The sequence below is a fragment of the Vulpes lagopus genome, chromosome 5, assembly GCF_018345385.1.
Source record: "Vulpes lagopus strain Blue_001 chromosome 5, ASM1834538v1, whole genome shotgun sequence".
NCBI classification, from domain to species: domain Eukaryota; kingdom Metazoa; phylum Chordata; class Mammalia; order Carnivora; family Canidae; genus Vulpes; species Vulpes lagopus.
The window spans coordinates 99,878,789-99,896,074 of record NC_054828.1 but is presented as its reverse complement, the minus strand read 5'-3'; the positions used below and the strand labels follow the sequence as shown (position 1 = coordinate 99,896,074).

The 17,286-nt window shown below is 37.8% G+C and overlaps 1 protein-coding gene across 1 annotated transcript in view; it reads right to left on the bottom strand.

The window, feature by feature from the left end:
- Positions 1–8,299: 8,299 nt before the first annotated feature.
- The window catches only part of KCNG3 (potassium voltage-gated channel modifier subfamily G member 3), a 44,523-nt gene continuing 35,536 nt past the window's right edge, over positions 8,300–17,286 (bottom strand). The window contains exon 2 of the mRNA XM_041756539.1: positions 8,300–10,200. Within this exon, the coding sequence (XP_041612473.1) occupies positions 9,555–10,200 (646 nt within the window). The 3' untranslated portion in view covers positions 8,300–9,554. The remainder of the gene's footprint in view (positions 10,201–17,286) is intronic.

Genomic DNA, 17,286 nt, shown 5'->3' with positions numbered 1-17,286 from the left:
CAACCAACAGAAACACATTATCTTTCTTGTATCTATGCATCTCTGTATCTTTAGGCAAATGAACACAAACTCAAATTAACTCGAGCTAATGAAGAGAATCAGTTTAATAGTCTTAGAAACCATTAAATGTACATCAATTGATGAACCATAAAAACCACCACCAACAAGCACTACTATGGCTTCAACCTGATTAGTTATCTTGTATAGATTTAGAAACTTGCTTCAACAAAATTTATTTCCTGAAATAAACTCAAGTCACAACAAAGATTTCCCATCTCTTCATTAAAATACACTTCTAGAATCCAAACACCTTTCAAGATAAAAGCACTGAACAAACTAGAAATAAAAGGAAACTTTCTCAATGGTGAAAGACTGAAAGTTTTCCCACTAAGATCAGGAATTAGACAAGGATGTCCACTCTCACATCTATTTAACAATATACAATATACAATATAGAAGCTCTAGCTGGGGTAATTCAGTAAGACAAAGAAATAAAAGGAAGAAAGAAGTAGAATTAATTATCTCTCTTTGCAGATGATATGACCTTACATGTAGAAAACTATAAAGAATCTTCAAAAAACTATTAGAGCTGTTAAGTTCAGCAAGGTTCCAGGACGCAAGATCAATATACAAAAATAAGTTGTTTCTACACACCAGTAAGGAATAATCTGAAAGTGAAATTAAGAAAGCAATTAACAGGGGATCCCTGGGTGGCGCAGCGGTTTAGCGCCTGCCTTTGGCCCAGGGCGCGATCCTGGAGACCCGGGATCGAATCCCACGTCGGGCTCCCGGTGCATGGGGCCTGCTTCTCCCTCTGCCTGTGTTTCTGCCTTTCTCTCTCTCTCTCTCTCTCTGTGCGACTATCATAAATAAATAAAAAAAAAAAAAAAGAAAAAGAAAGCAATTAACAATAGCATCAAAAATAATAAATGCCTAAGAATAAATTAAACCAAAGAAGTGCAAACTTCTACACTAGAAATTATAGAACATTGGAAAATATTAAAAACTTCAGTAAATGGAAAGACATAACTGAATTCATGGATCAGAAGATTCAATATTGCTAGGATGGCAGTACTATCCTAATTGATCTACATTCTCAATAAAAATTCAATGCAATCCCTATCAAAATTCCAACTGTCTTTTTTGCAGAAACGGACAAGCTAATACTAAATTCATATGGAAATGCAAGGGATCCAAGAAAGCCAAAACAATCTTGTGAAAGAAGAACTCACACTTCCTGATTTCTAAACTTACTACTAAGTCTTCTCTGTAGTTCTGGCATAACAGATATATAGATCAATGGAAGAGAAGTGAGCATCCATAAATAATCCCATACTTCTATGATAATCTGATTTTTGACAATTATGCCCATACCACTCAATGGGGGAAAAAATAGTCTCTTCAACAAATGGTAGAGGACTGCCTCCAAAAAAGTGAAGTTGGACCCCTATCTTATATCATATACAAAACTTAGCTCAAAATGGATCAGACACCTGAAAGTAAGACCTAGTACTATAAAATTTTTAGAAGGAAACATAGGAGTAAATCTTCATGACTTTCAGTTTTCTAGATACAACACTAAAAGCACAAGAGACAAAAGAAAAGATAGGGACTACATCAAAAATTAAAACTTATGTGCTACACATGATACTACTAAGAAAGTAAAAGATGACCCTCAAACTCAGGGAAAATATTTGCAAATCAAGTATCTGTTAAAGATCTGGTATCCAGGGATGCCTGGGTGGCCCAGCGGTTGAGCATCAGCTTTCAGCTCAGGGAGTGATGGGCCAGGAAGAGTCCCACATCGGTCTCCCTGCATGGAGCCTGCTGCTCCCTCTGCCTGTGTCTCTGCCTCTCTCTCTGTATCTCTCATGAATAAATAAATAAAATCTTAAAAAAAAAAAATCTGGTATCCAGAATACATAAATAAGTTTTATAATTCAACAATAAAAAGACAACACATTTTTTTAAACAGGAAAATTATTTGAATAGACATTTGTCCCAAAGGATATATAAAGAATCAAGAAGCACATGAAAATACGCTCAATATCATCAGTCATTAGGGAAATGCAAATCAAAATCACAATGAGGGGCGCCTGGCTGGCCTAGTCATTAGAACATCTGACTCTTGATCTTGGGGTTGTTGGCTCTAGCCCCACTTGTGTGTAGAGATTACTTTTTAAAAAGTCACAACGAAATACTTCAAACCCATTAGGATGGCAATTATTAAAAAAAAAGAAAAAAATAAGCATTGGGGAGGATGTGGAGAAACTGCTGAAACCCTCATGCATTGCTAGTAGGGATGTTTAATGGTTCAGCGGCTCTGGAAAACAATGTAGCTATTCTTCAAAAAGTTATAGATAGTGTCACCATTACCATCCAGTAATTCCATTCTTAGGCTTATATGCAAGGGAGTGACTTGTACACAAATGTTCACAGCAGCATTGTCCATTTCATCCCCAAAGTGTAAACAACCCAAATATTCATCAACAAAGAAACAGTTGAACAAAATGTGATATATCCACAGAACAGAGTATTATTCAACAATAAATGAAGTATTGATTCATGCTACAACATGGATAAACCTTGAAAACATTACGTTAAGGGAAAGAAGCCAGACACAAAAGGCGACATTTCCATTTATGTGAAATGTTCAGAAAAGGCAAAACTCTAAAGACAGAAAGTAGATTAGCAATTACTAGGGGATAGGTGAGGAGGTGGAATGGGGAGTGACCACTAACAAGTACGGGGTACATGAAAATGCTCTGGAGTTAGAGAGTAGTGATGGTTGCATGGCTTTGTGAATATATTAAAATCACAGAATCGTACACTTTGAAATGATCAATTTTATGCTATGTGAATCACATCTCAATTTTTAAAATATGCTTTGTTAGGACCACCTCATATTTCATTAGTTGATAAAAATCCTCATTCTTGAGTCAAATATTTTCAGGATTCCTCAAACCTGATTTCACATATGGTAGCTTTTCAGTAAGTTGATCTGATTCTGACTCCTGTGCAGGCACGCCCTTCTCAAGAGATATGAAAAATCAAATCTAAGTAACATATATATTAGGGGACAATTATACAAAAGAAGGTTGATTCGCGGGTTAAATAATAGGGTTTCCTAGGTGGGTACCTGTACACCTCCATTACTGTGCACATAAAATATGATGAAATTTACCAACTTTCTTCCCATACAAATGATTGGAAACCTATTTATTACAAAAAGTGGGATGCATCTAATGATTTCTTGCATGCTGTAGTGCTCTTATCTCTGCCTTGCACTGAAGCACATAAAGGTGCATACATTTAAAAGAATGTATTTAAGAAAGACATAAACAAAACAAAGAAGAAAAAGAAAAAAGAAGAAAAAGATGCAAACGTACATATGATGTTCAACTTCCATCTGATCTTTTAAAAACTAAGTTGACTGGAAGAGTTCCTAAAAGGGATTTCCCTTAAATTATTATAAAACAAATCTTATCAAGAAGAAGTCCATGACCCATTATTCTAATTTACAACTATGATTGATACTATTTATTTCAAAACCTTCCAGATGATAAGAAAACCTGAATAAAAATTAAAGATAAGAAGTTAGGCAGTTTACCTTCAAGCAAACTTTCCAATTCTGTCCTACGAACAAAAACAGCCTTTCACTTGAATCTGGAAGCTAAGCCTTATCTCTGTTTCATGATTTTGCATTTTTACCTCCAAGTGTTTCATATAAAAGATTGGCTATGGATAAAATAATAAGACAAAATAAACATATGAACAGCTATAGCCACACACACACATACACACTCTTGTACCTGAGCTCCGGATTTTTTTTTTTAAGATTTTATTTATTTATTCATGAGAGACAGAGAGAGAGAGAGAGGCAGAGACAATGGGCAGAGGGAGAAGCAGGCTCCTTGTGGGGAACCTGATGTAGGACTTGATACTGTAATCCCAGGATCATGACCTCAGCCAAAGGCAGATGCTCAACAACTGAACCACCCAAGCATCCCCAGAATTCAGGATTTATAACTCAAATACTACTCTACCCTAAAAACGTGAAATTCTCCTCCCCTCTGTACTGTGGAAAAGGAAAGCATGGAATTCCATCAGAGCTGCAAGATCAAGCTTGTAGCAAACAGTTAAAAAGAAATAAGTTGACCAAATCACTGTATATTAAATACAGCAAATATACCTGTCAATATTTATGTGTCCTTTCTTTAAAAACAAAATACCTTATAACAGTACATACTCTGTATGTATGTGGCCTCTGCTCTGTCATGGGCAGAATTATAGGATTATTTCAAAACAAATGAAATAATTAAAGTCTAAGAAGAGGAAAGACTACCTAAAACCAAAGTATGTGAACTTCTAATTTCAGTTATAATACAATGCTGCATAAATAAAACAGTATCACTTCTTCAGGTATAAGTGCCATACCATTACTTAGGTCCGGTAGGTGAAATCCAAATATTTACTCCCGCAGACTTTCATCCACTAAATGTAATTTATACTTTCACTAAACTTGGTATAGTGTTAAATCAAATGATTCTTACCAAAGCTACCTAAAATTAAGTTATAGCATAAATGTAGGTCATCAAGTTCCAGTCACTAACCAATCAATCAACTGACAAGCTTACACTAATTGTCCAGAGTTTAACTACTTATTGGGAATGTCTGATAAAAATGGAAAAATATGGAAATTTAGGTCTAAGAGGGGAATTGCTAAAAGAAAAAAAAAAAAAAAAGTTAATCACAGAACAGGACAATACAATCATACAATCACACTGGCAGATAACATTTCCTTTGTAAGTCTCTGGAAGGTTCCGCAGCATGAGACAGAGCTGATAGGCCCAGTTCTCTGAGTATAGATGGGTCTGGAAAAGCAGGAAGTAAAACACCACATGAAAAAGCATGCTGAATAAACAGAGAAGTGTAGGTAGCCTTCCCTGACCAAAATGGAACTTTCACAAAACCTTCCACGAAAGGGGCACCTGGCTGGTTCAGTCAGTGGAGCATGCAGCTCTTGATCTCAGCATCATGAGATCAAGCCCTACATTGGGCTTAAAGCTTACTTAAAAAAAGACAAAAACAAACATTCCACAAAAGTGTCAACGTATGTTACTTCTTATTCAGCTATGGCACTTCCTAATCTGTACCTCTAAATAATGCAATGATAACTATGAATTACACTTATTTGTATACATGTGAATGGGTATACAACTGTAAGTTCAGCAATTTAAAAACTTTACTGAAATATGAGTTCCCTATATACTGGTCCCAAGCCATCCTTCCTGACAACCAGGAATATTTGCTCTTTATTTGACCTATATAAGAAGGGCTCCATAGCCCCAAAGAAAATATTTAGAAAGAAATCCTTCACATTTTCTGATGTTATAAAACAGAAGTACATCAAAGACTATTGAACTAAAAGTCTGGAAACCAGGTTTCTGGGGCCTGACCTGACACTACAGTGACCAACTGTCCGAGTTCACCTAAGATGAAGGGATTTCCCGTGTTTTCAGTGCTAAAACAAAGAAAGTCCCAGGCAAATCAGGATGATAGCTAAATCACAAGGCACTGGGAGTATACTTCCCTAGCTGCTGACATATGGATAAGATAAAGGGCAAAGGAAGGGGGCACAATAGCCCAGTGGTTTCCAGGGCCATTTAGTTCTAATTTACTCTGACCCTATGAAATATTTACACATTTGTTTGGATTGTATATTGCATACTATAAGTGAATGTATGATTTTTTTTTTGAATGTATGATCTTATGTAGGATCAGAGAGCTCTGGAAATATTTTGTGAAGCTATATGTTAAGTTTGGAGTTATAGAAGCTTAACAGTGAAGCATAACTAGGAGGTTTCAGGTTTTTTTTTTTTTTTCATTTCTATAGCAAAGAGGAGAAATAAGTTGCTTTTAGAAAATATCAAGCCATAAAAGGTAATCCAACCTTTTATCCAACACCAATCCAATCCAACACCAATATCCAATGTAATAACTTCATCTTTCCCACCTCCCAGGTCACAGGAGACCCAGGCAAGACATCTGGACAAAAAATTTAAAAATAGAATGTTACTTTGACTCACTGACAGCCACTGTGAAAGAATATATTTCTACATTTTTAAGAAAGTAAGAATTTACAAATATGTGGTTATAAGTAACTGCGAAACCCAAGAGCAAAGCAAATGCAAATACAAGTTTCAACTAGCAACCTATGATAACAACAAAGCCATAAAAGAAAAGGATAAATAAGGCCTTGAATGTTAAGAGTATGTTTACTTTTAAATGTATTCTGTGGGGATCTCTGATTGGCTCAGCAGTATAGTGCCTGCCTTTGGCCCAGGGTGTGGTCCTGGGGTCCCGAGATCGAGTCCCACATCAGGCTCCCTGCATGGGGCCTGCTTCTCCCTCTGCCTGTGTCTCTGCCTCTCTCATGAATAAATAAATAAAATCTCTAAAAAAATATATTCTGTAATTTGTATCTTTAATCTGAAAAAAATACCATTTTAGAGGATACAAGGCAAATTATATGTAAGATTAAGTCACAATCTCACATGTGGTAAAATCAACAAATGTTTGGCCATCCTCTTTCCTCACTGTGCATCCTAATGATTTACTGGAACTCATACAGATCCTAATGAAAGTATTTGTGCCATGAAGGTGGAGTTATGAGAAATGTCTAAAAGCATAATTAAAGAAGTCCAGGGATGCCTGGGTGTCTCAGTCTTTCAAGTATCCAATTTTTTATTTTGGCTCAGGTGATGATCTTAGGGTCATGAGATTGAGCCCTGTGTTGGACTCTGTGCTGGGTGTGGAGACTGCTTAAGATTCTCTCTCTCCTTCTGCCTCTCCTCTGCTCGTTTTCTCTCCCCCTAACGTCCAAAAAAAAAAAAAAAGTCCTACCAAGTGATTTCTTCAAGGCAGGCAGATTCAGGGAAAGTTGTAAGAAAAATGCCTCTGTTCCTAGAAAATGACAACATCCACGATGTATTTTTTTAGCTCATGAATAAACTATCTCTCATCATCATTCTTAGTAAATGGGTAGCTGAGCTGTCATTAGAATTAGTCATTAGAAGTCCTTAGTCTGAAAAAAAAAAAAAAAGTCCTTAGTCTGACATCACCAATGAGAGATTTCTTGTTATTAAGGGCAGCCTCAAAGTCTGTGTGTGTGTTCACGTGCATGGCTCCACAGGTACACATTTGGCTGTGTGCTTCTCCTTGCCTCTTCACACAGAAATTTCTTCTCCTGAATCAGTCAACAATAGCCTGTGCCCAAATCTGTCACAGATATTGTCAAGGATATGAAGGTGTGTGCAAGAAAAGTGGATCTCAGCCCTCAAGATAGTTAGAAACTATTTGGGGACATAAGACATATTCGCATGAAGCCTTCCCAATGCCAGCAGAATGGATGGTTATCATATTTTTATTAATAATATGGGGATGCTAACATCTGCATCTTATTTGCATGAATCACAAAGCCTTAAACAAAACAGGTAGGAAAAAATAAATCCATGCCATTTATTTCAAATATAGTAAAATACAATAAATATACAATAAATAACAGAATTTATTTTGAGTATATAAGTAGCATACTGGTGTGCAGGAGTAAAAAAGATAGGTGAGATTCTTTTAATGGTCAAAATATTACATAAATTCAGAAATTAAGGAAAGGGGACAGTTTTGCTATTATTGCAATGGCAATGGCAAAGAAGTGTGGTTTCTCGAGCCTTTTTCTCAAACCCCAGACATGTGTTAAGAATAAGCTGCTGGGTGGGCACCTGGATAGCTGAGTCCATTAAGCTTCTGACTCTTGGTTTCAGCTCAGGTCCTGATCAGGGCTCAGATTGTGAGAGGCTCCAGGCTCAGCTCAGAGTCTGCTTAAGATTCTCTCTCTCTCTCTCTCCCTCTCCTTTGGCCCCTCCCTCACCCACTCATGCACACGTGTGCACGCGCTCTCTTTCTCTCTCGAATAAATACATAAATCTTTTTCTAAAATACATAAATCTTTAAAAAATAATAGTAAGCTGCTGTACTAGGTAGGCAGATTTCTAGATATCCAGGTTTTGGCCCGAAGTCCTCCACAGACGACATACTTATACTACCTGTACTAATTGAGGTCCGAACTAGATGATGGCTAATACTCTTCTAATGAACATTTCTATTCTTTGATAAATACATCCAGGTCCTATTCCCTCTCCACCCTGCCTCCTCCACTCCCATAAATTACAGTGTACAACGTTAAACTATTTGTGAATCTATGACTTTAATTTTTCTGTTTATATATTGACCTCTTTATGGCAACTGGTTAACAAAGCAAAATCTTAATTCATACTGCTAAAACTTAGCATTAAATAGTCATCAGTTTTATATTTTCTAGTCCTAATAATCTACCCAGATTAATGTGGCATATTGTTCAAAATTGTACAAAAGTTTTGGTGTAGCTGCAATTCAAAATGGTGAAGCTCAGATCAAATAATTATGTATTCATTGTTTTTAGCTGGCTTAAAAATTGGCTTAGCTACATAGCAACCAAGAGTAAGGAAATATTTAATTTCTCTTTTTATGATAATCCAGTGACAACATCTAAGTATGACTTTGGTATAAAAAGGCTACATAAACATCCTTTCAACCAGAAAGTCTTATTAAACCCACGGAAAAAAATTAAGAGAAGAAGATAAATATGGGTTGTAGTATCAAACTTCCTATTATCGTTTTTATGTTGGAAATATTCTTGTTTGGACATCTGAATGTTAGGACAATTATCACCTAGTAACAGCAGTGGATTCAAGTAAAATGAACTCCAATAAAATGCTACACAATAAAAGCTCTCCTTGTTCTGAAATACCCTGTTGAGTCATTTCAGTAAATAGATAAAAGAAATCCAAAATGGAAAAAAGGAAACATGCTCAAGTTTCCATGAAGCTGTATATGATAAGGTGAATAATTGAAACAAAAATAAATCAAGGAATTGAGAAATATGCTGAAAAGTTTTTCAAATACTACCCTTGCTTGCATCTAGCTCCATTATACAGTTTAAAATTTGGCCAAATTCTTAAAGTATTTGTTAAACAGTTCCTGCATGTGACATATGTTTCCAGGATACTTCTGACATTGATATGAGAGATTATAAAACATTTAGAAATGAAAATGTTACTCTCCAACAAAAAACACTGCAACTTCCAAGCTTCTTCTGAATTCATAAAATGGAAAAACATTTGGAAAATAGTACCTTTCAGTTTCAAAATGTTCAAATAATATACTTTAAAACAAACACAGAAAGTGTAATTGTTCAAGGCGGAGACAAGCCGAAATAAAATAAGATGCTAAAATTTATTCTAGGAGTTATTACTTTTCCTTTGAAGTCTCAATCCTATTTACTCCATTATAAATAAATTTTTTTATCCCTTCAGCTGGGAAGGATAATTTTTACCCTACCAACATGATGACAGTACCACTGCAGTGCTCACCCAGCAAGAAACGCATGATGAATAGGAAGTAGCATCAATTCTTTCTATCAAATGAAGTGTATGCAAGAATCGATTTGCAATGCATTAATTTAAGAACTCAGCAGAGAGGCTTCTACTATATCTGGCTGATCTAAACTTGAGCTCATGATAACACTGCACAAAGCTATGGTAGATAAAAGTGATAGGTAATGCCAATAGAACAATCCCACTGACAACACAAACTCCTCCAAGAATTCTTCCAGGCATGGTGATAGGATACATATCTCCATAGCCAACTGTAGTCATAGAGATAATCACCCACCAGCAGGCAGCAGGGATGCTGGCGAAGTCCTTGTTGGATGTTTCCAGGTCCAACCCATGTTCAAGAAGCTGGGAAAGTGCACTAAAGATTGCCATGGCAACACAAATGAAGACGAGTAACATAACCATCTCTCGGTAACATCGTTTGAGAGTCAAACCAAGTGTCTGGAGACCAATGAAGTGACGGGCAAGTTTAATCACCCAAAAAATCCTCATCATTCTAAGCACCCTCAAGGTGACTCCAGCCCTCTGGAGTTGAGAGTTCTCGCCCGTAAATACTGTCATTAACACGGAGATGTAATACGGTGTGATTGCCAGTAAATCAATGATGTTCAGGGGTCTCTTGACAAACTCACACTTGTTTTTGGAGACGATGAACCTCACGATGCACTCTGCAGTGAACCAACCTATGCAGATAGCTTCAATGATCCTGTCAAGAGAACAAAAGAAGAATTGATCATTTTATTTTTAAGCATTTTAACAGCTCTTCGATATCTTCAGATAGTACTGACAAACTACTTAAGTTACTTTTTCCAGAAAACATAAAGAACAGACAGCATTACCAACATCATCAGACCCACCGGGACACAACAGAGCAACAAGTAATACAATTCAAACGAAAATTGAACTTGATAAAGTTTCTATTTATATTACTACATGTAATACTACTAAGTATTTTTTTTTGCTTGTCACTAATCCTTTAAAAAATTGATCTCTGGGGCACCTGGGTTGCTCAGTGGTTGAGTGTCTGCCTTTTAGCTCAGGTTGTGATCCCGGAGTCCTGAGATCCAGTCCCGCGTCGGGCTCCCCATGGGGAGCCTGCTTCTCCCTCTGCCTGTGTCTCTGCCTTTCTGTGTGTCTCATGAATAGGTAATTAAAATCTTTTAAAAAAATGATCTCTTATTTGGTGTTTTAAAATTACTTATATGCAGCTAGCCACAACATGAAATGTTACTTATTCTATGAGGACAGTGGTTCTCAACTGTGATGCCAGTTATGAGATGGGTCAGAATGATTTGTTTCTACAGAGAGTGGACTTACCCAAGTTTTTGCTGATTTATTATTTATTGGTAAATAAGAATGAACACAAGATCATTTCCTAAAATGTTACTTGGCTTTCTTTTCCTGTAGGCTTATGTGGGAAACACTGAAGTTGAGCCACTTTTTTTTGTTCTGCAGGAGTGCCAGTGACCTTACCAGGACAGCACCAGGTTATGACCATCCTTATCACAAGGGCCACCGTGGAAAGAAGGCTGAGGATTCCTACACTGGGGCAAAGCAATCTCTAGATTCTTCCCAAACACCCAACTAGTTTGTTTGTTTTCCATAGCTATTTTTATGCAACGTGTATTTTAAAATATAAGGCCACATTTTACCTAAAGCAGTATTTACCAACCTTTCCGCATCACAGCACGCATTGAAAATAATAATATTTATATAGCACACTGGCAGCAAGGGGTAGTATTCTTGAAGTAGAAGACACCAGCCAGGGGGGCTCTGGCTACCCTTGCCCTTGCCTGCACTCCTCAAGGCTGAGGAAATTAAATCTCAGCACACTGTTTTAGAAGCCTTGATCCAGAGAGAGGTAATTCTGAGGTATTTTTAATCGAATTACATTTTGAAACTCTAACTAAAAGTTGTAATTGTTATCCCATCATTCATTTTTCTCCACATAATTCTTTCCCACCACTTATCTAGACCCAAACATCAGAAGTACAATGAAGAGACAAGAAATTGGAGTAGGTGGGATGCAAGGGGCCCTTGCCTTGAGGCAACGTTTTGAAAAGAATTAATGTGCAGTCCACAAATCACAAGTTGCATTGGAGGTTACTCGGGAAAATGAATAAATGAAATGAACCATGTTCCCCTATCCTAGAGCTGGCAGGGCTGTAAAGGTTAACTGTACTTATTTATTGAATAGGTAATACATTCACATGGTTTAAACTTAAAAGATGAAAATAGAAAGTATAAGAAGATAATTCTCACTTTTGCCCCATTCCCCATTACAGGAACCCAATCCCTTCAGAGGCTCTAGGGGAGAATCCACTCCTTGCCTCTTGCAGCTTCTGGGGCCTGTGGGCATTCTTTGGCTTGTAGCTGTATCTCACTCAAGTCTCTGCCTCTTCCTCCTCTGTCATGGTGTCAAATCCCTCTGCTTCCTTCTTGTGAGGATACATATGATACCATTTAGGGCCCACTGGGCTAATCCAGGATAACCCTCCATCTCAAGATCCTTAATTTAATCATATCTGCAAAAACTCTTCTGCATATAAGTAACACCTGCAGGTTCCAGGGATTAGGACCTGTTATGTTTGGGGAAAAGTGGGGAGTGTTTTTCAACCTACCATACCAAGTCAGCAGATAAAGTCACAGCTTCCCCCACTGTTTCTCTACTGCATATTCTGCTGCTCGATGGATTGCATTCCCCTGTGTTTGACAGTAGCTGCCCTGTCCCCACCAGGCCATCAGTAAAAGCTGCTGCAATGATAGCCTCTTTGAACCTGGCGGCTTAGAAAAGTGGGAGAGTAAAGAAACTTGGCAGATCTAGAGAAGAGGAAGCTGCATTTTTTTCAATATACAGTTTTAACAAATAAAATACCACATATAACACTTCTCCTTGGTAATGCTCATCAAATAGTCCATAGGTCCCCCCATATTTCCAGCCCCCTCTACAGTGAGGCAGGGTCATATGATCAGTTTGGATCAAAGAACCATGAGCAAAATGACTCTATTGCTTCTGGACGAAAGCACTTAAGAGTGAAGGCTAATTCTCTTCCCTGCCATGGCAACCTGGAAGACATGTATCCTAAATGAATACAAGATGGCTGGGGCTGCTATCCACCCAAGCCTCTGAGCGTCTGTATGGAAAAAGAAACATTCTCCATCCTGACTCAGATCGGACAGGATACATGAGCAACATATAGATCTTTGTTGTCCTAAGCCGCTGAGATCTTTAAACTGGTTGCCATCCTAGGTAATAAACTGGTAAATATAGTAAGCAGTAAGATACACACACAAAGCAATTGCAGCAGCACACAGTAGTGATGGTCATCATTTTCTTAGATTGGCTGTGGTTTAAATGCACCGGTTGTCCAGCAAGAGTACTGCGTCTCTTCCCCGGCCAGAGAGGAGCAAGAGTGCTGCATCTGATGCCCAAAGCCTGCCACTGCTCCTGCTCCGAAGGGGCCTATCAGGCAGCAGACTCACATTGATCTTATAAGGGCTCTCCCAGCAATATAACTCGAAGATTCTATTAAATTAAGAAGAGCAAAATTTCTAATGGTGCCAAAAATATCAGAAAATGTTCTAATTATTTCCACCAGCAGCCAAAGCTGTTCAGATTAAAAAGGAGGAAATCCAAATGGTGTAGAATAATCCCTCAGTAAGGGAATTTCAAAGAGGTAAACTCCTCTGTAATTAGGCCCTCTGGGCTCTTCCTGCCCACCCCCCAAATCAGATGCAGTTTATCTAGAATTCCATGCCAAAGGGATGAATCAGTGAGACACCCCAGGCATCCCTCCTTCACCTAGGACTATGCCAAGGCAGTCTCCAACAACAAACACGATGAAGCCTGCCAAAACGCCCCATGTTTCCAAATGGCACTCTCGCCAAAGCCACCACCACCAACTGCTGGAAAACAGTACTGTTTTACTGAGTGCGATAGCCAACAATCGGGTACTCCCAAAGGTTACTTCTATAAAAAACAAACAGGAAAAAAAAACCTAAAGAAGATACTAAGAACACCATATTCCTTAGAAGCCCATTCTGATTTCTTTTGAGGCCCAAACACAGAAGCTCATGAACTCATGGCTATTAAAAATAGTTACCACTTATCTAAGCCTTTTCCTCGGGCACTGTGCTAAGCACTTTATAGACATCACCTCATTTAATCCTTTTCTAGAAAAGGAAAGTGAATGAAGTGTGTAGTTCCCCTAATATCCCCATTCTCCACATGATCGAACTGAGGCTAAAAAGTTAAACATCTTTCCCAAGGTCACACAACTAAGAGATCTCAGTGGCACGTGTAACGAAACACACATCTCTTAGGCTTTGAAGCTCTATGGAACTTCTGAAAATGCAAAAGATTTTTATGACAATGTTCGCTGTGAATGTTAAATGATAGATGTCAATCTTTTGGTCTCCATGATTTATGTGATAGAGCAGCATTTTTCAAACTGTCAGTTCTTAACCCATTAGTGGATCAAAATTGACTTTTTTCCCCCAGAAATTGAATAGAAAATATCAGAGTGCAAGTATAGTCCTATGAAACTTTCATTTCAGTTACATGTAATTTACGTTAATTCACAGTGTAAAACGTGTTCCTTCCTGTAGGTACTGGAGGACCACCACAATTGCTGGCTACCAGCAGTCACTTAACTGATCCCTCAGGATAGAAGGCCCATTCAGGAAGGACTCAGAGTTTTACAGAGGCACCAAAAAGGGAGCAAGTGCCTTTAAAGCACTAACCAGTTCTACCCCTCGCCCTCCCACCCAGCCAAATGCTAGACAAAACAGAAGAGGCCATTAACTACGCTGTTTGAGGTAAAGACTAGTCTACCTCTGTGTACTATCTTCTCAACTTTTTTCATCAACGTTTTATTATGAAAAATTTCAAACATGGAGCAAATTCATTTATATTTTAAATATACTTGTTTATCACCTATTCACTTCTCTACCCATCTATTAATCTTTTTTATGAAGAGGGAAATTCACTTCCATCTAAAAACTTCATAGTGCATTTCATTAACTACAGTTCAATACTTGTTTCATTTTTTTTCTTTCTTTAAAAAAGATTTTATTTATTTATTTTAGAAAAAGAAAGAGGTTAAGAGTGCACATGCTCATTGTGGGGGAGAGGGAGTGGGGTGGAGCCCAACACAGGGCTCAATCCCACCACCCTGAGATCATGACCTGAGCCGAAAACAAGAGTCCAATGCTTAATGGATTGAGCCACCCAGGTGCCCCATTTGTCTTTTTTTAAGAGCAAAGTGCACTTCCCTCTAGAAACTTCAAAGTGCATATCATTAACTAGTATTCAATATTTGTTTCTCTCTCTTTTAAGATTTTATTTATTCAGGAGAGACACAGAGAGTGAGGCAGAGACATAACACGGAGGGAGAAGCAGGCTCCTTGAAGGGAGCCTGATGCGGAACTTGATCCTAAGACCCTGGGATCACAACCTGAGCCGAAGGCAGATGCTCAACCACTGAGCCACCCAGATGTCCCTCATTTTTTCTTTTTTTTTTTTTCCTCATTTTTTCTTTTGATGTAAACTTCACATGCAATGAAATATACAAATCTTAAGTGTGCATTCACTGAGTTTTGACAAAGACATAACCGCTATCATTTAAACTCCTATCGAGATATACAGCGTTCACATCACCCCAGGAATTTCCAAGTCTTATTTTTGTTATTGCCTTCTCTCACTTCCCAGATCCATTAGACACTTAGCAAGTGCTCAACAGATGTTTGTCCAATACAATGTAAATGACTTTGGTAGAACTCAAGGGCCCAGGATGGCCACTCCACAGCCACAAGAAGCCTTTTGGTTCTTTGGGACTCAAGGGATAACTGGAAGCATGCCATTAAAATTGTGTTGAATTCAATTGGATCCTTTTCTTATACCATATACAAAAATTAACTCAAAATGGATTACAGACTTCAAACTACAAAATTCCTAGAAGAAAACATAGGGAAAAAACTTCATAACATTGGACTTGGCTCTGATTTTTTGGATATGACACCAAAAGCACAGACACCAAAAGCAAAAACAGACAAATGAGATTTAGAGAAAGGGGAAAAACTTAAACACTTTTGTGCATTAAAGGACACAATCTCTAAGCAGAGTGAGAAAGGCAATCTACAGGGGTGCCTGGGTAGCCCAGTTGGTTGATCCATACTCTTGGCTTTGATTTTGGTCTGATCTTAAGATCGTGAGCTCAAGCCCCACACTGGACTGTGGGCTAAGCAAAGAGTCAGCTTGGGTTTCTCTCTCCCCCTCCCTGTGCCCCACTCCAGCCCCACCCCCACACATGCGCGCAGGCGTTCTCTCTCTCTCTCAAATAAATAAATAAATAAATCATTAGAAAGAAAAGGCAATCTACAGAATGGGGGAAGTTATTTGCAAAGCATATGTCTAATAAAGGGTCAACATCCAGGAAATATGAAGAATTCCTAAAACTCGATGACAAAAAAAATCAAATAACCTAATTAAACAATTAGCAAAGGGTTTGATAGACATTTATCAAAAATGATATACGATGGCCAACAAACATATGAAAAGATGCTCAACATCACTAATCATCTGAGAAATGCAAATCAAAACCATGAGGGAGTATCCTCACATCCATTAGGATGACTACTATTTTTTTTTTTTTAGGATGACTACTATTAAAAAAAAAAACTGACAAGTGTTGGTGGGGATATGGTAAAATTAGACCCTTTGGGCATTGCTGGTGGGATTACAAAATGGTGCAGCAGCTAAGGATATCATTGGGGGGGATCCTCAAAAAATTAAAAATAGAACTGATCATATAGTAATATGATTCAGCAATCTTGCTTCAGGGTACATTTCCAAAGAATTGAAAGCAGGGTCTGGAAGCAGTATTTGCACACCTGTGTTCATAGCAGCACTATTCACAATAGCCAAGAGATGGAAGCAATCTGAATGTCCATCAACAATGAACAGATAAACAAATGTAGTATATACATACAATGGAGCATTATTCAGGAATACAAAGGAAAGAAATCTGTCATATGCTACAAAATGGATGAACCTTGAGGATATTATGCTAAGTGAAATAATCTAGCCACAAAAAGACAAATACTGTATGGTTTCACTTTTATCTCTTATATTTCATTTTTATGAGATAACCTAAAGTAGTCAAATTCATAGAAAAAGAAAGTAGAATGGTATTCACCAGGGGCTAGCAGGGGAGGAGAAAGAGGAGTTGTTGTTTAATAGGCAGAGAATTTCAGATTCACAGGATGAAAATGTTCTGGAGATCCATTTCATAACAATGTGAATATACCTATAACATTACTGAAATGTACATTTAAAAATGGTTAAAATGGGAGGCACCTATGTGTCACAGTCAATGAACGTCAGACTCTTGGTGTCTCCGGTCATGATCTCTGGGTCTGGGATCCAGCCCTAGGTTGGGCTGTATGCTCAGCGCAGGGTCTGCTTGCAATTCTCTCTCCCTCTCCTTCTGCCCCTTCCCTCATGTTCTCTCTCTAAGATAAGTAAGTCTTTAAAAATATTTTTAAATGGTTAAAATGGTAAATTTTTAAGGTTTTTAAAAATATCAGAATAATAATTTAAAAATAATAATAAGGCTGTGGTGGGATTCAAACTCATCAGAGACTGGAGCCTTAATTCAGAGCCTTAGATCACTGGGCCATCCTGGCATAAGGGGAAAAAAATGGTGCTGACACTGTCATTAATTAACTTAGTGACATATTCTGCTTTACTTCAAAAGGATTTAAGGTTGATTGTTCTTGGTATTTGCACCAA